Source organism: Camelus dromedarius, chromosome 9, assembly GCF_036321535.1.
Source record: "Camelus dromedarius isolate mCamDro1 chromosome 9, mCamDro1.pat, whole genome shotgun sequence".
NCBI lineage: Eukaryota > Metazoa > Chordata > Mammalia > Artiodactyla > Camelidae > Camelus > Camelus dromedarius.
The window spans coordinates 48,107-65,230 of NC_087444.1; the positions used below are offsets into that span (position 1 = coordinate 48,107).

Sequence of the window (17,124 nt, forward strand, 5' to 3'; positions counted from 1 at the left end):
AGATAACTGATACTCCTAAATCATAGAGCCAGAGAAATATAAGTAAAATGAAGATGCAGAGCAACCACTCCCAATCAAAGGAACAAGAGCAATCCCCTGGAAGAATGAACAGTGAGATAGACCTCGACAATCTACTAGATCATGACTTTAAAAAAGAGGTAATAAGACTACTAAAGGAAATAATAAAGACTATAAATAGCAGAGAATACTATAAAAAGGAAATGGAAACTGTAAAGAGGAGCCAATTAAAAATGGAAAACTCAATGGCTGAGATAATAGCCGAGTCAAAGGCATTCAAAAGGAGACCAGATAATGCAGAGGAATGAATAAGTAACTTAGAAGACAGGGTAACAGAAGTCACCCAATCACAATAGCAGACAGAAAAGCAAGTAAAAACCAATGAAAGCAATATAAGGGACCTATGGGATAATATAAAGCATGTCAACCTATGCATAATAGGGATCCCAGAAGAAGAAAGAAAAGGGAACTGAAAAGGGATTTGAAGAAATCATGACTGAAAATTTTCCAAACTTAAAGAAGGAAATAGACATCCAAGTACAGGAAGCACAGAGGGTCCCAAACAAGAAGAACCCTAATAGACCCACACCAAGACATATAATTAAGATGGCCAAAGTTAAAGATAAAGGAATGATTCTGAAGGCTGCAAGAGAAAAACAAAGAGTTAGTTACAAGGGAACTCCCATAAGGCTTTCAGCTGATTTTTCAAACACTGTAGGCCAGAAGGGATTGGCAAGATATAGTCAAAGTCCTGAGTGACAAAAAGCTGCAATCTAAGATACCCTATCCAACAAGACCATCCTTTAGAGTAGAAGGAGAGAGGAAGAACTTCACAGACAAGCAAAAACTAAGAGTTCAGCAATACTAAACCTACGCTAAAAGAAATGTTGAAAGGTCTATTCTAAATAGAAAAGCAGCAGGAAAACACATAAATGAGAAAACCATAATTGGAAATGTGATAACTACAATGAGTTGCAAGAGAATAAACACGAAGATTAAAAAAAAAAAAAAAAAAAAAAGGACATCAAAATCCGAAAAGGTGGGAAAGGGGTGCAAGAAAATACAGATTTTTTTTTCCCTCTCACTTCTGTTTTCCTCATTCTTTTTAGGATGTATTTGAGCCTGCATGACTACCAGTCTAAAGCAAACAGATATAATAAGGCGTTAACATACTTGAAAAACAAGGTAACCACAAATCAAAATCATACAATAGAGTCACAAAAACCAAAAAGAAACCAAGCTAATACAAAAGAAAATTATCAAATCAGTAAAATACCATATGCTATCACTTATATGTGAAATCTTAAAAAAAAGACAAATGAACTTATTTACAAAATAGAAACAGACTCACAGATAGAAAACAAACATGGTTACTGGGGGTGGGGAAGGGGGTGGAAAGGGATAAATTGGGAGTTTGAGGTTTGTAGATACTAACTACTATATATATAATAAACAACAAGTTCATACTGTATAGCACAGGGAACTATATTCAGTATCTTGCAGTAACCTACGGTGAAAAAGAATATGAAAACAAATCTATGTACGTTCATGTATGACTGAAGCATTGTGCTGTACACCGGAAATTGACACAACATTGTAAACTGACTATACTTCAATAAAAATGAAAAAAAAAATCATACATACAACCAAGTCTATTCACAGACACAGATGACATCATCATATATATACATCTTTAAAACATAAACAATGTGTTGATTAGCCCAATTTTATCAATGAGCTAGTCAAATAATTCAGCAAAATCACACTACAACATATCAGTGTATTGAAATTTGTTTCCTTCTACACAATAACAGTGAATAATCTCAAGAGGTATTTAAGAAAACAATATTTTACATAATGTCAACATTACTGAAACACATAAGAATCCATTTAAGGTGCAAGACTGAGAAACTGAAATTGAAAATACATCACTAAAAGAAGTGAAATAAAACCTAAAAGAAAATGAAGACATTCCATGTTGATAGCAAACCTTAATACGTTGACAAAGTGATATAGACATTACTATGAATATGATTTCTATGAAAATTTTGAAAGAAACTCAGAAGCAGATTTTAACATTCACATTTACTTTCTAGGGACCCCCAAAATATAAACCAAACCAAAATTCAGTAAAGAAAATCAAATTTGAAGTTTCCTATTTCCTAACTTCACATATCAGTACAATGTAATACTAAATAATATATTGTGATATTTCCATAAATATATATGCATGAGGAGCCCAGAATAAACCCTTCCATCTAGGATCAAAGAATTTTTGACAAGAGCAAACATTAAGTTGTAAAATCAAAAAAGGTCTTTTCAGCAAATGGTGCTAGGCAACTGGCTGTCCACATGCAGAGGAATAAAACTGGACCCTTACCTCTGACCACACACAAAATTAATTCAAACTAGATTAAAGTTTAATCAGCCCCTTGTATCTGTGAATGTTGCATCCATGAATTCAAACTGTTGTGGACGTAAAATTTTTCAAGAAAATATTTTCCAAAGTTTCCAAAGCATAAAACTTGAATTTACTTTGTGTGCAACTCTTTAAATAGCATTTACATTATTTAGATATTATATATAAGTAGCCTCCAGATGATTTAAAAGATACAGTAGGAGGGGGTTCAAGATGGCGGAAGATGGGGATGTAGAGTCACCCTATCCCACAAATACATCAACAAAACTTCTACGTGGGGAACAATGATCACAGCAGCCTCTTTCCAGCAGGCAGAATGAAAAGAAACAGGCACAGAGGGTCTGAGTGGTCCCCAGCCCAAAATGCGAACCTGCTGGTGCATGCCAAGAATGGGTACTGAATCTCAGCCTTCAGATTACAGTCCTGGGGAGAGGAATGGGGTTGGCTGCACACAGCCTGAGGGGCCTGGCGTGTTACAGGGTGAGGCTGGGAGTGTGTGCAAGGGAGCCTGGCTCGCCATACAGTGCTCCATTGCTGGCACACACAAGGGGAGAAGGACACCACCATAGTAACCTCAGCTATCTCACAGGGCATGGCCCTGCCATAAAAGCCCCATTGTTAACACTCTCTCCTGAAGGGGGAAAACCCCACCAAGGCAATCTCCTTCTCAGCTTGCTCTGTAAGAAAACAATTATGGGTAGGTTGCCTCCAAGCAGAGACACAGCTAAAATCTGAGCCCATTCCCATGGGCTGTGCTACCAGGGAAGCAAGAGTGAAATCTGGGTCCCTCCTAAGTGTCTTTGATGGATTTAGGCCACCAGTGCTTGTGGGACATCTGAGCAGAATACTGCTGAGCAGCTGGGGCAGATCGAGCATTGGCAACAGATGTGTGCATGCAGAGGCAGGGCTGGGGTTCAGGTAGCAGCAGATGGGGGCATGCAGAGATGGGGCCGGGGCTGGGGGCTGGGGGCTGGGGGCTGGGTAACAGTGGATGTGTGCATGTGGAGATGAGGCTGGGTTCCAGGTAGCAGAGAACATGTGCATGCAGAGGCAGCGCTAGGGTATGGGTAGCAGCGGACATCTGCATGCAGAGGTGGAGCTGGGGTCCAGGTTGACCCTGTAGCCCACAGTGGATCCTGATGAGCAACTACACTTGACAACAGGTCCTGATGGATCTGCTCTGTTGCCTTGGTGACCACAGTGCCTAAGGGAGACCAGGACAGGCTGCCTGCATTCCCGAGGCTGATGTGGGGACAAGGACACTGCCAACAACAGTGCACTTTGTGAGTTAATACAGCAGGTGAAAGGGGACTTCCTAGTGGACATCTCCTGAGGAGGACCACTCAGTGGCTCCTCTCCCAGCAGGAGAACTCCTGTCCAGCCAACCTCACAAGGTACCTCTGAAACAGATGGGGGGCTTCTACTCCAATCACTGGGTCATACCTGACCCCCATCAGGGCTGTGACAACCACAGAGCAAGAGGAGATCCCACAACATCCAGTGCAGGCTCCGGTCACGTCGCCAAACAGAAACCCTATCAAGGGGGTGACAGCCAGCACACACAGAGGAAAGATGTGGCAGCCTTCTGTACTAAAAACAGTCCTCACAACAAAAAACCAGATGCACACAGACTACACAAGGACAATTCTACATAGAACCAGCCCTTCAGGACCGCAGTAGATAACTGCTACCCCTGAACACATAGAACCAGACAAACACAAGAAAAACAAAGAAGCAGAGGAGTCACTCCCAATTAAAAGAACAAGAGAAACCCCCTGAAAAATCAAACAGTGAAACAGACCTCTCCAGTCTACCAGAACATGAGTTCAAAAAGGAGAGTATAAAAGTATGGAAGGGATTAAGAGAAGTTATTGGCAGAAATGCAGATTACTGTGTAAAGGAACTGTAAACTATAAAAAGGAACTCCTTAAAATCAAAAAACTTAGCTAAAGGTGATAAATAGCAGGCTAAATAATGCAGAAGAAAAAATAAGTGATCTTGAAGACAGAATAATGGAAATCACCCAATCACAACAGTGGGCAGGAAAACAAATGAAAATGAAAACAATAAAAGATATCTATAGAATAATACAAAGCATGGTAATCTATACATAATAAAAGCGTCAGAAAGACAAAAAAGAGAAAAGGGAATTGAAAATGTATTTGAAAAAATGATGGATGTAAACTCCCTAAACCTACAGAATTAAACAGATATACAAGTACAGGAAGAACAGAGGGTCCCAAACAAGATGAACCCCCATAAAACTATCACCAGATTTCTCTACAGAAATGTTGCTGCCCATGAAGGGAGTGGCAGGCTATGTTAAAAGTCCTTAAACAGAAAAATCTGCAACCTAGGATACTCCACACAGAAAAATTATCACTCATAATACAAGGATAGAATATACCAAATAAGCAAACACTAAAAAGACAGCAATTCTAAATCTACCCTACAAGGAATATTGAAAGATCTTCTCTAAATAGAAAGCAAGCAAGAATCCGTAAGAGCGACAAAAATCACAATTGGAAATGTGATAAGTACAATGAACAGCAAAAGGATACACATGAGAATGCAAAAGAGGACATCAAAACCATCAAATATCAGGGAGGAAAGTATGAAAATGTAGAATTTTTTCTCTTTTTAGAATGTGTTTAAGCCACACACATGTGATTTGTGATTACCAGACTAAAGCAAATATATAAAGTATTGGGTTAACATAATTGAAAAACAGGGTTTTTCCCCAACACAAAAAAGACTAGAGATAATAAACAATTTCAGCAAAGTAGCAGATTACAAGATTAACATACAGAAATCTGTTGCATTTCTTTACACTATCAGTGAAATATCAGAAAAGTTTTTTTTAAGTCCCTCTTAAAATCACTTACAAAAAAATAAAATTTAGGAATACACCTGATCAAGGAGGTGAAAGAATTATATACTGAGAACTATGAAACATTGATAAAGGAAATTAAAGATGATTTAAAGACATGGAAATCTTTCCCACATTCTTGGATTAAAAGAATTATTATTGTTAAAATGGGCCACATTACCCAAGTAATCATACTATCCAAATAACCCTCCCAGGGGTTCAGAAAATAATACAATGCTACAGTAATTAAAAGAGTGTGATGCTAGCACACAAAAAAAGACACAGATTAATAGAACAAGAGAAACAGAAATAAACCCACTTACCTATAGGCATCTTCAACAAAGGAGGCAAGAGTTTACAATGGAGAAAAGACAGTCCCTTCAACAAGTGGTGCTGGGAGAGCTGGGCAGCTGCAGGTGAAGTGATGAAGTTAGACCACTCCCTCACACCACACACAGAATAAACTAACAAGGACCTAAAGCCTAAACATTAGACTTAAGTCTCCTGGAATAAAATACAGGTAAAACATTCTCTGACATACAACGTAGAAATGTTTTCCTGGGTCACATAGAAACAAAATCCAAAATAAACAAATGGGACCTAATTAAACTTACAATGTTTTACACAACAAAGGAAACCATAAATGAAACTTTAAAATCTATCAGCTGGGAGAAAATACTGGCAAAGAATGCAACTGACAAGGCCTTAACATCAAGAATATGGAAGCAGCTTATACAACTCAATAACAACAACAGCAAAATCCAAGCAAAACATGGGCAGATGACCTAAACAGATATTTCTCCAATGAAGACTTACAGGTGGCCAACAGTCACCTGAAAAGATGCTCTATATCGCTAATGATCAGACAAATGTAAATCAAAACTACAATGAGGTATCACTTCACACAAGTCAGAATTGCCATCATCAAAAAGTCTACAGGTAATAAATGCAGGAGAGGGTGTGAAGAAAGGGAACCCTCCCACACTGTTGGTGGGAATGTAACCTGGTGCAGTCACTATGGAAAGCAATATGGACATTCCTTAATAACTCTGAATAGACTTACCATTTGATCCAGCAATCCAATTCCTATGCACGTATCCAGAAAATACTTTAATTCCAAAGGATATACACACCCCAAAATTCATAACATCACTATTTACAATATCCAAAACATGAAAGCAACCTAAGTGTTCATCAACAGAGGACTGGATAAAGAAGTTATGATGTGTATATCCAATGGAATACTACTCAGCCATAAAAATTGAAATAATGCTATTTATGTCAACATGAATGGACCTAGACATTTTGATACTAAGTGAAGTCAGAGAAAGACAAATATCATATGATATCACTTATATGTGGAATCTTATTCTTTATTTTAAGTACATTTTACTTCCTTGAACATTTGAAAGCTCTTGGTCTATACTAACCTAACTTCCTACTCCAGCACTGATAGAATGGGTGTGAACGGTAGTAACAGTGTCAATATTGGGATTAGTAATAATAGGAAGGTTATTTTCTATGTTTGAATTCTCATTTTATTTTTATTTATTGATAACAATCTAATTAGCAATGTAGATTTTAGCCAGCTGTACAAATATACGTTGAGTAGTGCTGTGAGGACTATTAGTGTTGGTAGAGTGATATTACGGTTTTTTGTTATATCTCTATTACTCACTGGAGTAAAAACCCTGATACTAGTGGAAGATCAAATAAAATATAATGAAGAGGATAAGGATTTTGGTTGGAAGTGCTCTATTTCATGAGTATGATAATGATAGTATTGTGGTCCATGAGCAGGGCATAAATAGTAAGATGACAGTACTATGATGATATGCATTAGTACACTTAGGGTTATTATGGTTGGATTACACATTATAATAGCTGTTACTCATCTACATGGGCAACTGATGAGCAGGGTATAACTTTTGGTAGTTAACTTTGGTTAGTCTGCCTCAACTTCCAATGATAATTCCTAATATAACTATAATGAATAGTGTGTTGAGGGGATGGGTGGTGAGATTTGCTGTAACACACAGGGGTGCCCATTTGTCATGTTCATAGAATTGGCCCTGCTGTATGGGGGATGCCTTGTGTAACTTCAGTCACTCAGAAATGAAATATGGAAAGTCCAGTTTTATGACTAGGGCTATCGTTAAAATGATAGATGCTGTTGGATTAAAAAATTTTGTACTTGTTAATTGACTGGAGAATATTAGATTGATAATAATATCCATCATAAATAGTATTGATGTGGTGGATTGTGTTAGAAAATATTTGCTGCATACTTCTGTACATTATGCATTTTTTATTAGAATGGTGCTAATAACACAGTGTGAGCTTGTTACTAAAATCATGGTTCCTGAGATAAAGGTCTGTAGAATGATAGTAAACATAGGGTTTATCATTACAGTAAGAATATAAAACAACACTTTTTGTGTATGGGCCTGAATGCTTATTTAGTGGTTGATCGATCACCATAAAAATCTGGGTCCCACAGAATGTCAAGTGACACTACTATGAGTATTAGTAAGATAGCCTGTTTCATGAGGAGCTAACAGGGGAACAACTGCTAAAGCTGCAGTCATAAATGGGAGGCTATAGTAGAAGACAGAGAATTAAGGGTGGCTTTATCAACTGCGAACTCTCAGATTCATTTCGCTTGGGTGTTGTCAACGTAAGGAACTGCTGAAAAGAGACTTGCAGTGACTGTCGCTTCTCAGAAGGACATTTTGTCTCATAGTAAAATGTAACCTGTAAGTGCTGTGGCTATTATTTTTAGTATTAGAATGTTTGCAATATTTCACATTTCTAGGACATGGGATCCATAATACAGGCCTCGACATACATGGATAAACAAGCAGATAAAGAACCTCTGTTTCCAGGTAAGTATCAGCTAATGTGCCCACAGTTTACATCCCAGCAGTTTTAGGTTACACTTATTCTATCATATGACATATAATGTGCTACTAGGAATAACACCACTAAGATTTGTAAGATTAAACAAACACCAATTAGGAAATAGAAATTTCATCATAATGAGGTATTTAGTGGGTCTAGTAGATCAATAAATATGTCGTTCACTATTTTGATTAATGTGTGAGATTTTCTAATGTTGGTCATTCATGTTCTTATAGTAGAAATACCATGACAATTTTTCACGGCCATGATCATGGTTATATTCCATGTAAGAATAATGATGACATACATTGTATTTAAGTACTGTGTTCTCATTACTTTTGAAGAGTTTTCTTCAAAGCCTTCACAAATTTAGGACAAGCTTGGGTTAATTGTGACTGTTAGAACTCCTTGTGGTATTGTAATGAATTTTGGTGGCTCATTTGTGGGCTTAATAGTTTTTTTTTTTTAATTTCGTGTGAATTTTAACGATTTTTGGTTATACAACAGCTCCAGCTACTGAGCAGTATCTTCAGGTTTGGGTTTCTAATGAAACTGTCTTAGGTACAGTTCTCTCATGTAATGATATAAATACAAATTAAAACCACAATGCAGTGTCCACAAGAACAAAGGAAAATACTGGCAACAGTGTAGAGAAAATGGACCCTCACACATTGCTCACTGAATGTAAACTGGTGCAGACTGCATGCACAATGGCTTAGCATTTCCTCAAAAAGATAAAAATACAACTATCATTTGTTTCAGCCACTTTCCTCATATATATACACCTATGGCAAAAAAATTTAAAATAGATGTTCAAACAAAAAAAAAATGGTACAGAAATATTCATAGCATTATTTGAAATAGCCCAAAGGTAGAAACTATTCAAATATCCATCAGTGGATGAATTAATATGCAAAATAAGGTGGATCCATAAACTCCCATCTTATTCTGCCATTTAAAGAAATAAAGTAAAATGGTGCAGCCACTAGGGAAAACATTATGGCGGTTCCTCAAAAACTTAAGCATAGAATTAATGCATGATCTGTCATTTCTGTATGAAACCAAAAGACTTGAAAGCAGGGCCTGAAAACACATTTCCACACCCATGTTCATACCAGCACTATTCACACTGGCCAAAAGACATAAGCAACCCAGATGACAATGGATGGATGATGACACAAACAAAATGTAGTATATATACAATAAAATAGGATTTAACCTTTAAAATTAAGGTAATTCTGACACATGCTACAATGTGAATGAACCTGAAGTCTTTATGCTAAGTGAAACTAACCAGAACAAAAAAGGACAACCATTCCATGATTCTATTTATATGAGGTATCCATATAAGTCAATGACACAAAGTAGAATGTACTTGCCAGGGGTGGAGGAGAGATAGTGTCTAATGGATACAGTTTCATTTGGGGAAACTGAAAAAGTAGTCAAGATTAATGCTGAGAATATTTCTACAACAATGTAAATGTTGTCAATATCCTAAAACTCTATGACATAAATGTCATAAACCTATATACTTAAAGCAGTTTAAATGGTAAACATATGGAGTAGATTTAATTACAGTGAAAACCATGAAGTATTGATATTGTTACTACAAGGATGAACACTGAAAACATCCTAAAAGAAGCCACACAGAAAAGGCCACCAAGATCATACCCATCTTCTGTGTTTCAAATAGATCAAGGTTGTGAAAATAAGGGGAAATCTCAAGAACAGTTCCAGGAAAAGAAAACTGCATCAGAATGGGAAAAGACAGTGCCATACAGTTGGAGCAGATGATGACACTTCATCTGGGCCTGTGGACTGGATTATGAAGTGAAAACCATAACAATTCCTCATTTGGGTGTTATGTGCTGACTTGCTGAGAGTGTCTCTACTTGAGGTAAAAAACACACTAGAGATTGTAATGAGAAGCAGCATATGTGCTACATCAATTATGAGAGAAACCTGAGCTTACAGACTGAGCACACTACACTGCTACTGCACATTTTCTGTATGTTTAAAATTATTGGAAAGTTAATAATTTTTTGAATCAACCATGTCAAAATCATTACAAAAAGCAGAGAAAACATCAAACTTCACTATAGAGCCCAAGCCTTCTCCAGTTACAATTTATCCAAAATGGCTAAGCTTATTGCCCTTGTGGGAATCCACATATAATTAAGAGGCACCATAAGTTATTATTATGAGCCACTGTGTCTTAGATGTTGTGAATGATCTGGATGTAATTAAAAACAGTGGCAATTTTGAATTATAATTTTCCACATTAAAATACCAAAAATTTTTAAGTAATAAGTAACTTTAGTAAAGCTGCAGGATACAATATCAATACACAAAAATCAATTGACTTTCTATACACTAATAAAGAAGTTTCAGAAAGAGAAATTGATAAAGCAATCCCATTTAAAAATTGCACCAAAAAGAAAAAAAAAACCTAGAAATACAATTATTCCTTCCACATTCATTTCAAGAATGTGAAAGGCCTGCACACAGAAAATTATAAAACACTAACAAAGAAATTGGAGAGGATACACACAAAATAAAAGTTGTGCTCATGCATTAGAAGAACATTACTGTAACATTCATGAAGCCAAAACAGTGTATACATTAATTGCAAACTCTACCAAATTCAAGTGGCATTTTTTTTCCACATATACATAAAACAAGAAACCCTACCGCTTGTATGTAACAACACAGAACCTGGAATAGCCTGAGCAACCTTAAGAAGAGAGAACACAGTTGGAGGCGTCTCCCTCCCTGGCTTCACACGACATTAGGAAGCCACAGTCACCAGTAGAGATACAGTAAGGTATTGGCAGAGAAACAGGCACATGGACCGGAGGAACAGAATAGGGAGCACAGAAATAAACCCATTTTGTTGTCAGTTAATTCATGGGAAAAGAGCCAAGAACACAAATTGGGAAAAGTTCAGTCCCCTTGTTACGGAAATGACAGGCCAGCCAAGAAACAAGCACCACTCGGAGGGTTGGAGTACTCAGATGTATTACGCCGGCGGGCTCAGAGGGGCTTCTGCTCCGAAGTTCTGAGCACCTCCAAGACGTGCGCATGAGGTTTTATAGGTTAATTACAAGTATGGGGCTATTAGCCAATAAGGTTCAAACAACAAAAAGCAAGGGATCAGTACACTGGAGCTTATCAATTTGGAACAGATCACGTTACTGACACTTGTTGAGCTTGGATTTACGAGTTAGCTTGTTAGCCCAGTAAACTGACACTAAACTTCAGATTTATGAGTTAGCCCGGCAGAACTTACATCAGTAAACCGACACTTATCACACTTAGATTTGTGACTTAGCTCATTAGCCCATCTGGGCTTTTCCTTCACACCCTCTATATAGGCGATGCCAAGAACATGGGACACCATGCCCCCAAAAATGACACTAGACTCTGTCAGCACTAAACAGTAAATGAAGTAAATTCCAAAGTTTTCCACAACAAGCCACTCCTCTGCTGGATCCTCTGAAATGGAAACCCTTAGTTGTAACCACACACAGGAAGATTCTGCCCACTTTTTCCTCACCTTTTATTCCCATGGTGATGCCTCCTGGTGGTTCCTGAAGACATCTGGCTCCTGTCTGTGTGGACTTGGTCCCTCGAGTGTTGTCCCGAAGCTGAAACCACGGAGGGTCCTGAGGAGACCCAGCCTCCACCAGCCCCAGCAAGGAGCCAAGTTCCCACAGGAGCCAAGCCCCGCAGTGAGACACGTGCACGAGTGTCAGAGAGTGGGCATGGCGCCACCTGCTGGCCAGCTGGAGAATGCAGGCCTCAACCGTTCTGTTCAGGCCAGGCCATGCTCCCATTGGGCCAGCCTGCAGAATCCACTAAACCTGGAAATTCAAACTGAAGTGGAACCAAATATCCCATGACTTCCCCAAAAGTAGTTAAACTACAACTAATTGGAAACCATATGCAATCAAATGAATGTAGACAGAAACTTTACTACTTACACCAATATTTACTCTAAATTGTCCATAGACAATTATAAAATGCACATCTATAAATATTCTAAAAGAAAACATGTAACAAAATCTACATAACCTTGTTTAGGTGATGAACTGTTGCAAAAATCCCCAAGTCTGTCCACAAAGAAGTAAAATTTATATCATGCAAAAAAATTTTAATTTAAAAATTAAAAATTTAAACTCTGTATAAGACCTTATTCAGAAAACCTAAAGACAAGCCACATAACTGAGAAAAATAACTACAAAACACATACCCGGATTAAGAATTTGGGCTCAAATTACACCAAGAACTGTACAACAAATAACCCCAGTAAAAATAGGTAAAGATCTTAACAAACGCCTTGCCAAAGAAAATATACAGATAGTAAATAAACATATAAATTATTCTCAAAATCATATATCATTAGGGAATTAGAAATTAAAATAATGATGAAATGGCACTGCACACATATTAGAACCACTAAACTCCAAAAAAATGACATTACTTGTGATTAATGGAGGATGAAGAAAAACAGGAACTCTCCCTCACCACAGGTGTAATGCGTGTATGGCTACTTTGAAAAGATTTTGGGCAGTTTTTTCCTAAGCTAATCAAGGCTCACCTGAGGACCCAACATTAAGCCTCTAGTATTTAGACAATTGCTTTGAAAAAGTGTCCAAACAAAAACTAGCATGCAATTATGCACAATAATTCTATTGATAATGGCTAAAACCTTTAACATGTGAGGATGTCCTTTCTTATATGAATACACAAGCAAATTGGTGTACACCCATGTGAAGGAGGGCAAATGACTACCCAAGATACACCTCTTTAGCCAAAGGGTTACAATGGGCAGATTTGTAGAAGAAGAAGAAGAAGAAGAAAGAAGAAAGAAGAAAGAAGAAGAAGAAGAAGAAGAAGAAGAAGAAGAAGAAGAAGAAGAAGAAGAAGAAGAAGAAGAAGAAGAAGAAGAAGAAGAAGAAGAAGAAGAAGAAGAAGAAGAAGAAGAAGAAGAAGAAGAAGAGGAGGAAGAAGAAGAAGGGGAAGAAGAAGAAGGGGAAGAAGGGGAAGGGGAAGGGGAAGAAGAGGAAGAGGAGGAGGAAGAGGAAGAGGAGGAAGGGGAAGGGGAAGGAGGAGAAGGAGGGGAAGGGGAGGAAGACACATGAGAGTCTATCAAACCCAAGTCAAAATTGTCTTTAGGTGAGGCAAATTCACATTTATAAGGGAAATCTCCATTTGAAAGGTTGTTGCCCCTTCTGTATCAGGAATAGAAGGATGACTAAGTCTTTGAAAACTCTAATCAATAGAGAAGGCTAAGATTTAAATCTGTACAACAAACACATCCTTCCTTTCTTTTGCTTTTAGATGAAGATGGTATTTCAGGTGATCTCTTGGGCCATTTCGGGGAATTACTCAATTTCCTGGGTATCTCTCATGCATAAAGGAGATACACTTGTTGTTGAACTTGTTTCTACAATTATGTAAATGTGGGTAATAGCACAAAAATTTGTAGTTAAAATGATTTAAATTATAAATGCCATATTATGCACTTTTAATCACAATGAAAATAAAGAATGTAGGAATGTAGTACTGATACCATTTACTATATTAATACACAATGAAAAGATCCTTAGTGAAAAAGCCATAAAGAAAAGTTCTCCCAGATCATATGGTCCTCATGTGTGCTTTATCAATGTTGTCAAAATGAGAGACGATCTCAGTAACGATTCCAGAAAAAGAAAACATGCAGTTAGACCAACTGGTGAAAGTTGAAGCGGGCCTGTGGATTAAATAATAATGTGGAAGCCATAAGACTTCCTCTTTTGTGGGTTACATGATGGTTCCTCAGGAGACTACCCCTGTTTGGGGTCAAACACCCTACAGTATTTTATATAAAGTGGCAACTGTAAGTAATTTTTACCATTATAGAAATTACTGGAAAGTCAATTACTTTTCAAAACAACTATATCAATATCATGCCAGAAAAGTGGATAAGATAGACGTCAAAACTTGTTACAGAAGCCAAGACTCACCCAGACCAAGGTCAGCCAGAGTTGTGATGCTCATCACCCTTGTAGGAGTCCACTTGCTATTAAGAGGCACTGTGGGAGAAGTATAGGAGTAGACACCAGGTATTGGGTCCTGTACATGCCCTGGGATGCAGGAGAAACAGTGAGATTTTAAAACTACAATTTTCCACACTTTTCAAACAGCTGTTAAATAAATTCAGTAAAGTTGAATATGAAATCAATATACAAAAAGCAGTTGCATTTCTATACAATAATACTGAAACATCAGAAGAAAATTTAAGGGAACAATCATACTTATAATTGCATCAAAAAGAACAAAATATCTAGGAACAAATTTTTACCAAAGATGTGAAAGACCTATACTCAGAAAATGTAAGCCATTGGAAAAGAAATTGAAGAAGACACAAATAAACAGAAAAATATTCTGTACTCATGGATTGGAAGAATTACTATTACTAAGATATTGATTCTACCCAAAGCTATCAACAAATTCACTGCAACATCAATATAATATTCAATGATATGTTTCATTGAAATAGAAATAACAGCCCTACCATTAATATAGAACAACTAAGGACCCTGAACAGCCAAAGAGATTCTGAGAAAGAAGGACACAACTGGAGGCATCTCCCTCCCTAGCATCAAACTGTATCACGGAGCTGTAGTGACCACAGCAGTGAGGAACTGGTACAAACACAGACACATGGACGAGAGTAACAGCATAAAGAGCCCAGAAATAAACTCACATGGCTGTGGTCAGTTAATTCACGAAAATGGGGCCAAGGACCCACAAAGGGAGGGACAGTTCCCTCAATAAACAGTGCCGGGAAAACCGGACACCGTGCACCAAGCAACACCACTGGTCACCATCTACATTGCACACAAAACTAAAACCCCAGTTTCCACGTCAAGCTCTTTCTGAGGGTCCTCTGGAGACAGAGCTCCCCTCAGCAGTCAGCTCCACACAGGAAGCTTCTCCCCACTTTGTCCTCTTTTTCCCCTATTTTATGGAGCATCCTGGCTGGTGATTCCTGAGAAAACTCAGGCGATGACAGCATGGACACAGCCCCACTGTCTAGAAGCCAAAACCCTGACAGTCCTGAGGAGACAGAGCCCCTGCCAGCCGCGCAAGGGGCCAAGTCCCTGGGCAGAAAGCGCCTGTGCCCTGTGGGTCAGAGAGGTTGGTTTGGCGCCCCCTTGTGGGCCATCAGAGAAGTTTGGGGAACGCTGAGCTTACAAAGCCCAGAGACCTCATCCTGAGCACAGTTCTGCTCTATGTAGTACCTTTGGAAATCCAAACTGAAACAGACCCAAACATCTCACCATCCCATCTCAAAAAATGGTTAAGGAACAATTAATTATAAAATACATAGAATGAAGAGAACATAGACACAAACTTAACAACTGATAGCAAAATTCACTCCAAATTGCCCATAGACAAATTTTAATGACAAAATTATAAATATTTTAAAAGGAAATGGGAGAAAATCTATAAGATTTTGGGTCTTGTGATGCATTTTAACACACAACACCAAATGCCTATCTACAAAATAATACAAAAACTAAATAATGTGGACTTTATTAAGTTATATATACTTCTACTCTGTGAAAGGTCTTGTTCAGAAAGCCAGAAGACAAACCACAAACTGGGAGAAAGCATTTGCAAGATGCTAATCTGATAATGGATTTGTTCTCAAATTATACCAATAAAATCTAGAACAAACAACCCTATTAAAAATGGGTAAAGATAGAAACAGACACCTGGCTAAAGAAGGTATACAGACAGTACATAATCATACAAAAATATAGTCAAGATTCTAGTGGAATACAGGTACAGACAACTTTGGAAGACAGTTTGGTAGTTTCTTCCAAAGTTAAACAGTCTCAAATTTTAATGTTAATTTTCAAGAGAAATGAAATTGTATCCTTGCTTCTCATTACATACAAAATTAACTCAAGATAGATAAACAGCTTAAATTTAAAGAGAGGTAAAGTTACAATCAGCCCTCATCAACTGATTCCATATTTGCAGACACAGCCAACTTCAGATAGAAAATAATAATAATAATTTGAGAAAGTTACATAAAGGAAAATGTGAATTTGCTGCACACCATAAACTATTTAAATAACATTACATTTTCTTCACAATGATTTGCATATCATTTACATTGTGTTAGGTATTGTTAGTGACCTAGAGGTGATGTAAAGTATACAGGAAGATGTGCTTAGATTATTTGCAAATAGTACACCATTTTATACAATGGACTTGAGCACCCACAGATTTCAGTATCCACAGGGTGTCCTGGAGCCAATACCTCACAGATAGGGAAGGAAGCTGTATAAACTCTCAAAGAAACAATGGGGGTAAATCATCATGACCTTGGATTTAGCGATTTTCTTAGATCTGATAGCAAAAGACAACCAAGGAAAGAAAAAAGATAAACTGACTTTCCTCTAAAGAAACTTTTGTACATCAAAGATGCTATCCAGAAAGTGAAAAGACAACACACAGAATCAAAGGAAATATTTGCACATTATATACTTGAAAAAAAACTTTATCAAGAATATATCAAGAACTTTTACAATTCATAAACAGACAAAACAACCCAATGTTCAGCACGGTAGAAGGTCTTAAGTAGGCCCTTCTCCAGACAAGACTGTTAGTCAAGAAGCACATGAAAAGATGTTAAACATTAATTATGATGGAAATGCAAATTAATACCATAATGCCATAGCCTTTCAAACATGATAGAAGCCCCACGATCAAAAAAACTAAAAACAGCAAGTATTGGCAAAAATGTAGAGAAATTGAGACCCTTAAACATTACTTGTAGAATTGGAAAATGGTACAGCCCATGTATATAGTTTGTCATTCCCTCTAAAAGATCAAAAATACAGTTACCTCATGG

General features: G+C 37.4%; 1 protein-coding gene across 7 annotated transcripts in view; it reads right to left on the minus strand.

The window, feature by feature from the left end:
- LOC105085616 (guanylate-binding protein 5) overlaps positions 1–17,124 on the minus strand; it is a 47,648-nt gene that overhangs the window by 2,379 nt on the left and 28,145 nt on the right. For 4 of the 7 annotated variants that reach the window (XM_064488659.1, XM_064488656.1, XM_064488655.1 and 1 more), the window contains 2 exons: positions 14,219–14,338; positions 11,764–11,854 (listed from right to left, as the gene is read on the minus strand). In XM_064488659.1, coding sequence (XP_064344729.1) covers positions 11,764–11,854; positions 14,219–14,338 — 211 coding nt within the window. Of the gene's footprint in view, positions 1–11,763; positions 12,071–14,218; positions 14,339–17,124 lie in introns of those variants that run through there. The other 3 variants (XM_064488658.1, XM_064488657.1, XM_064488660.1) reach the window with 2 other exon arrangements.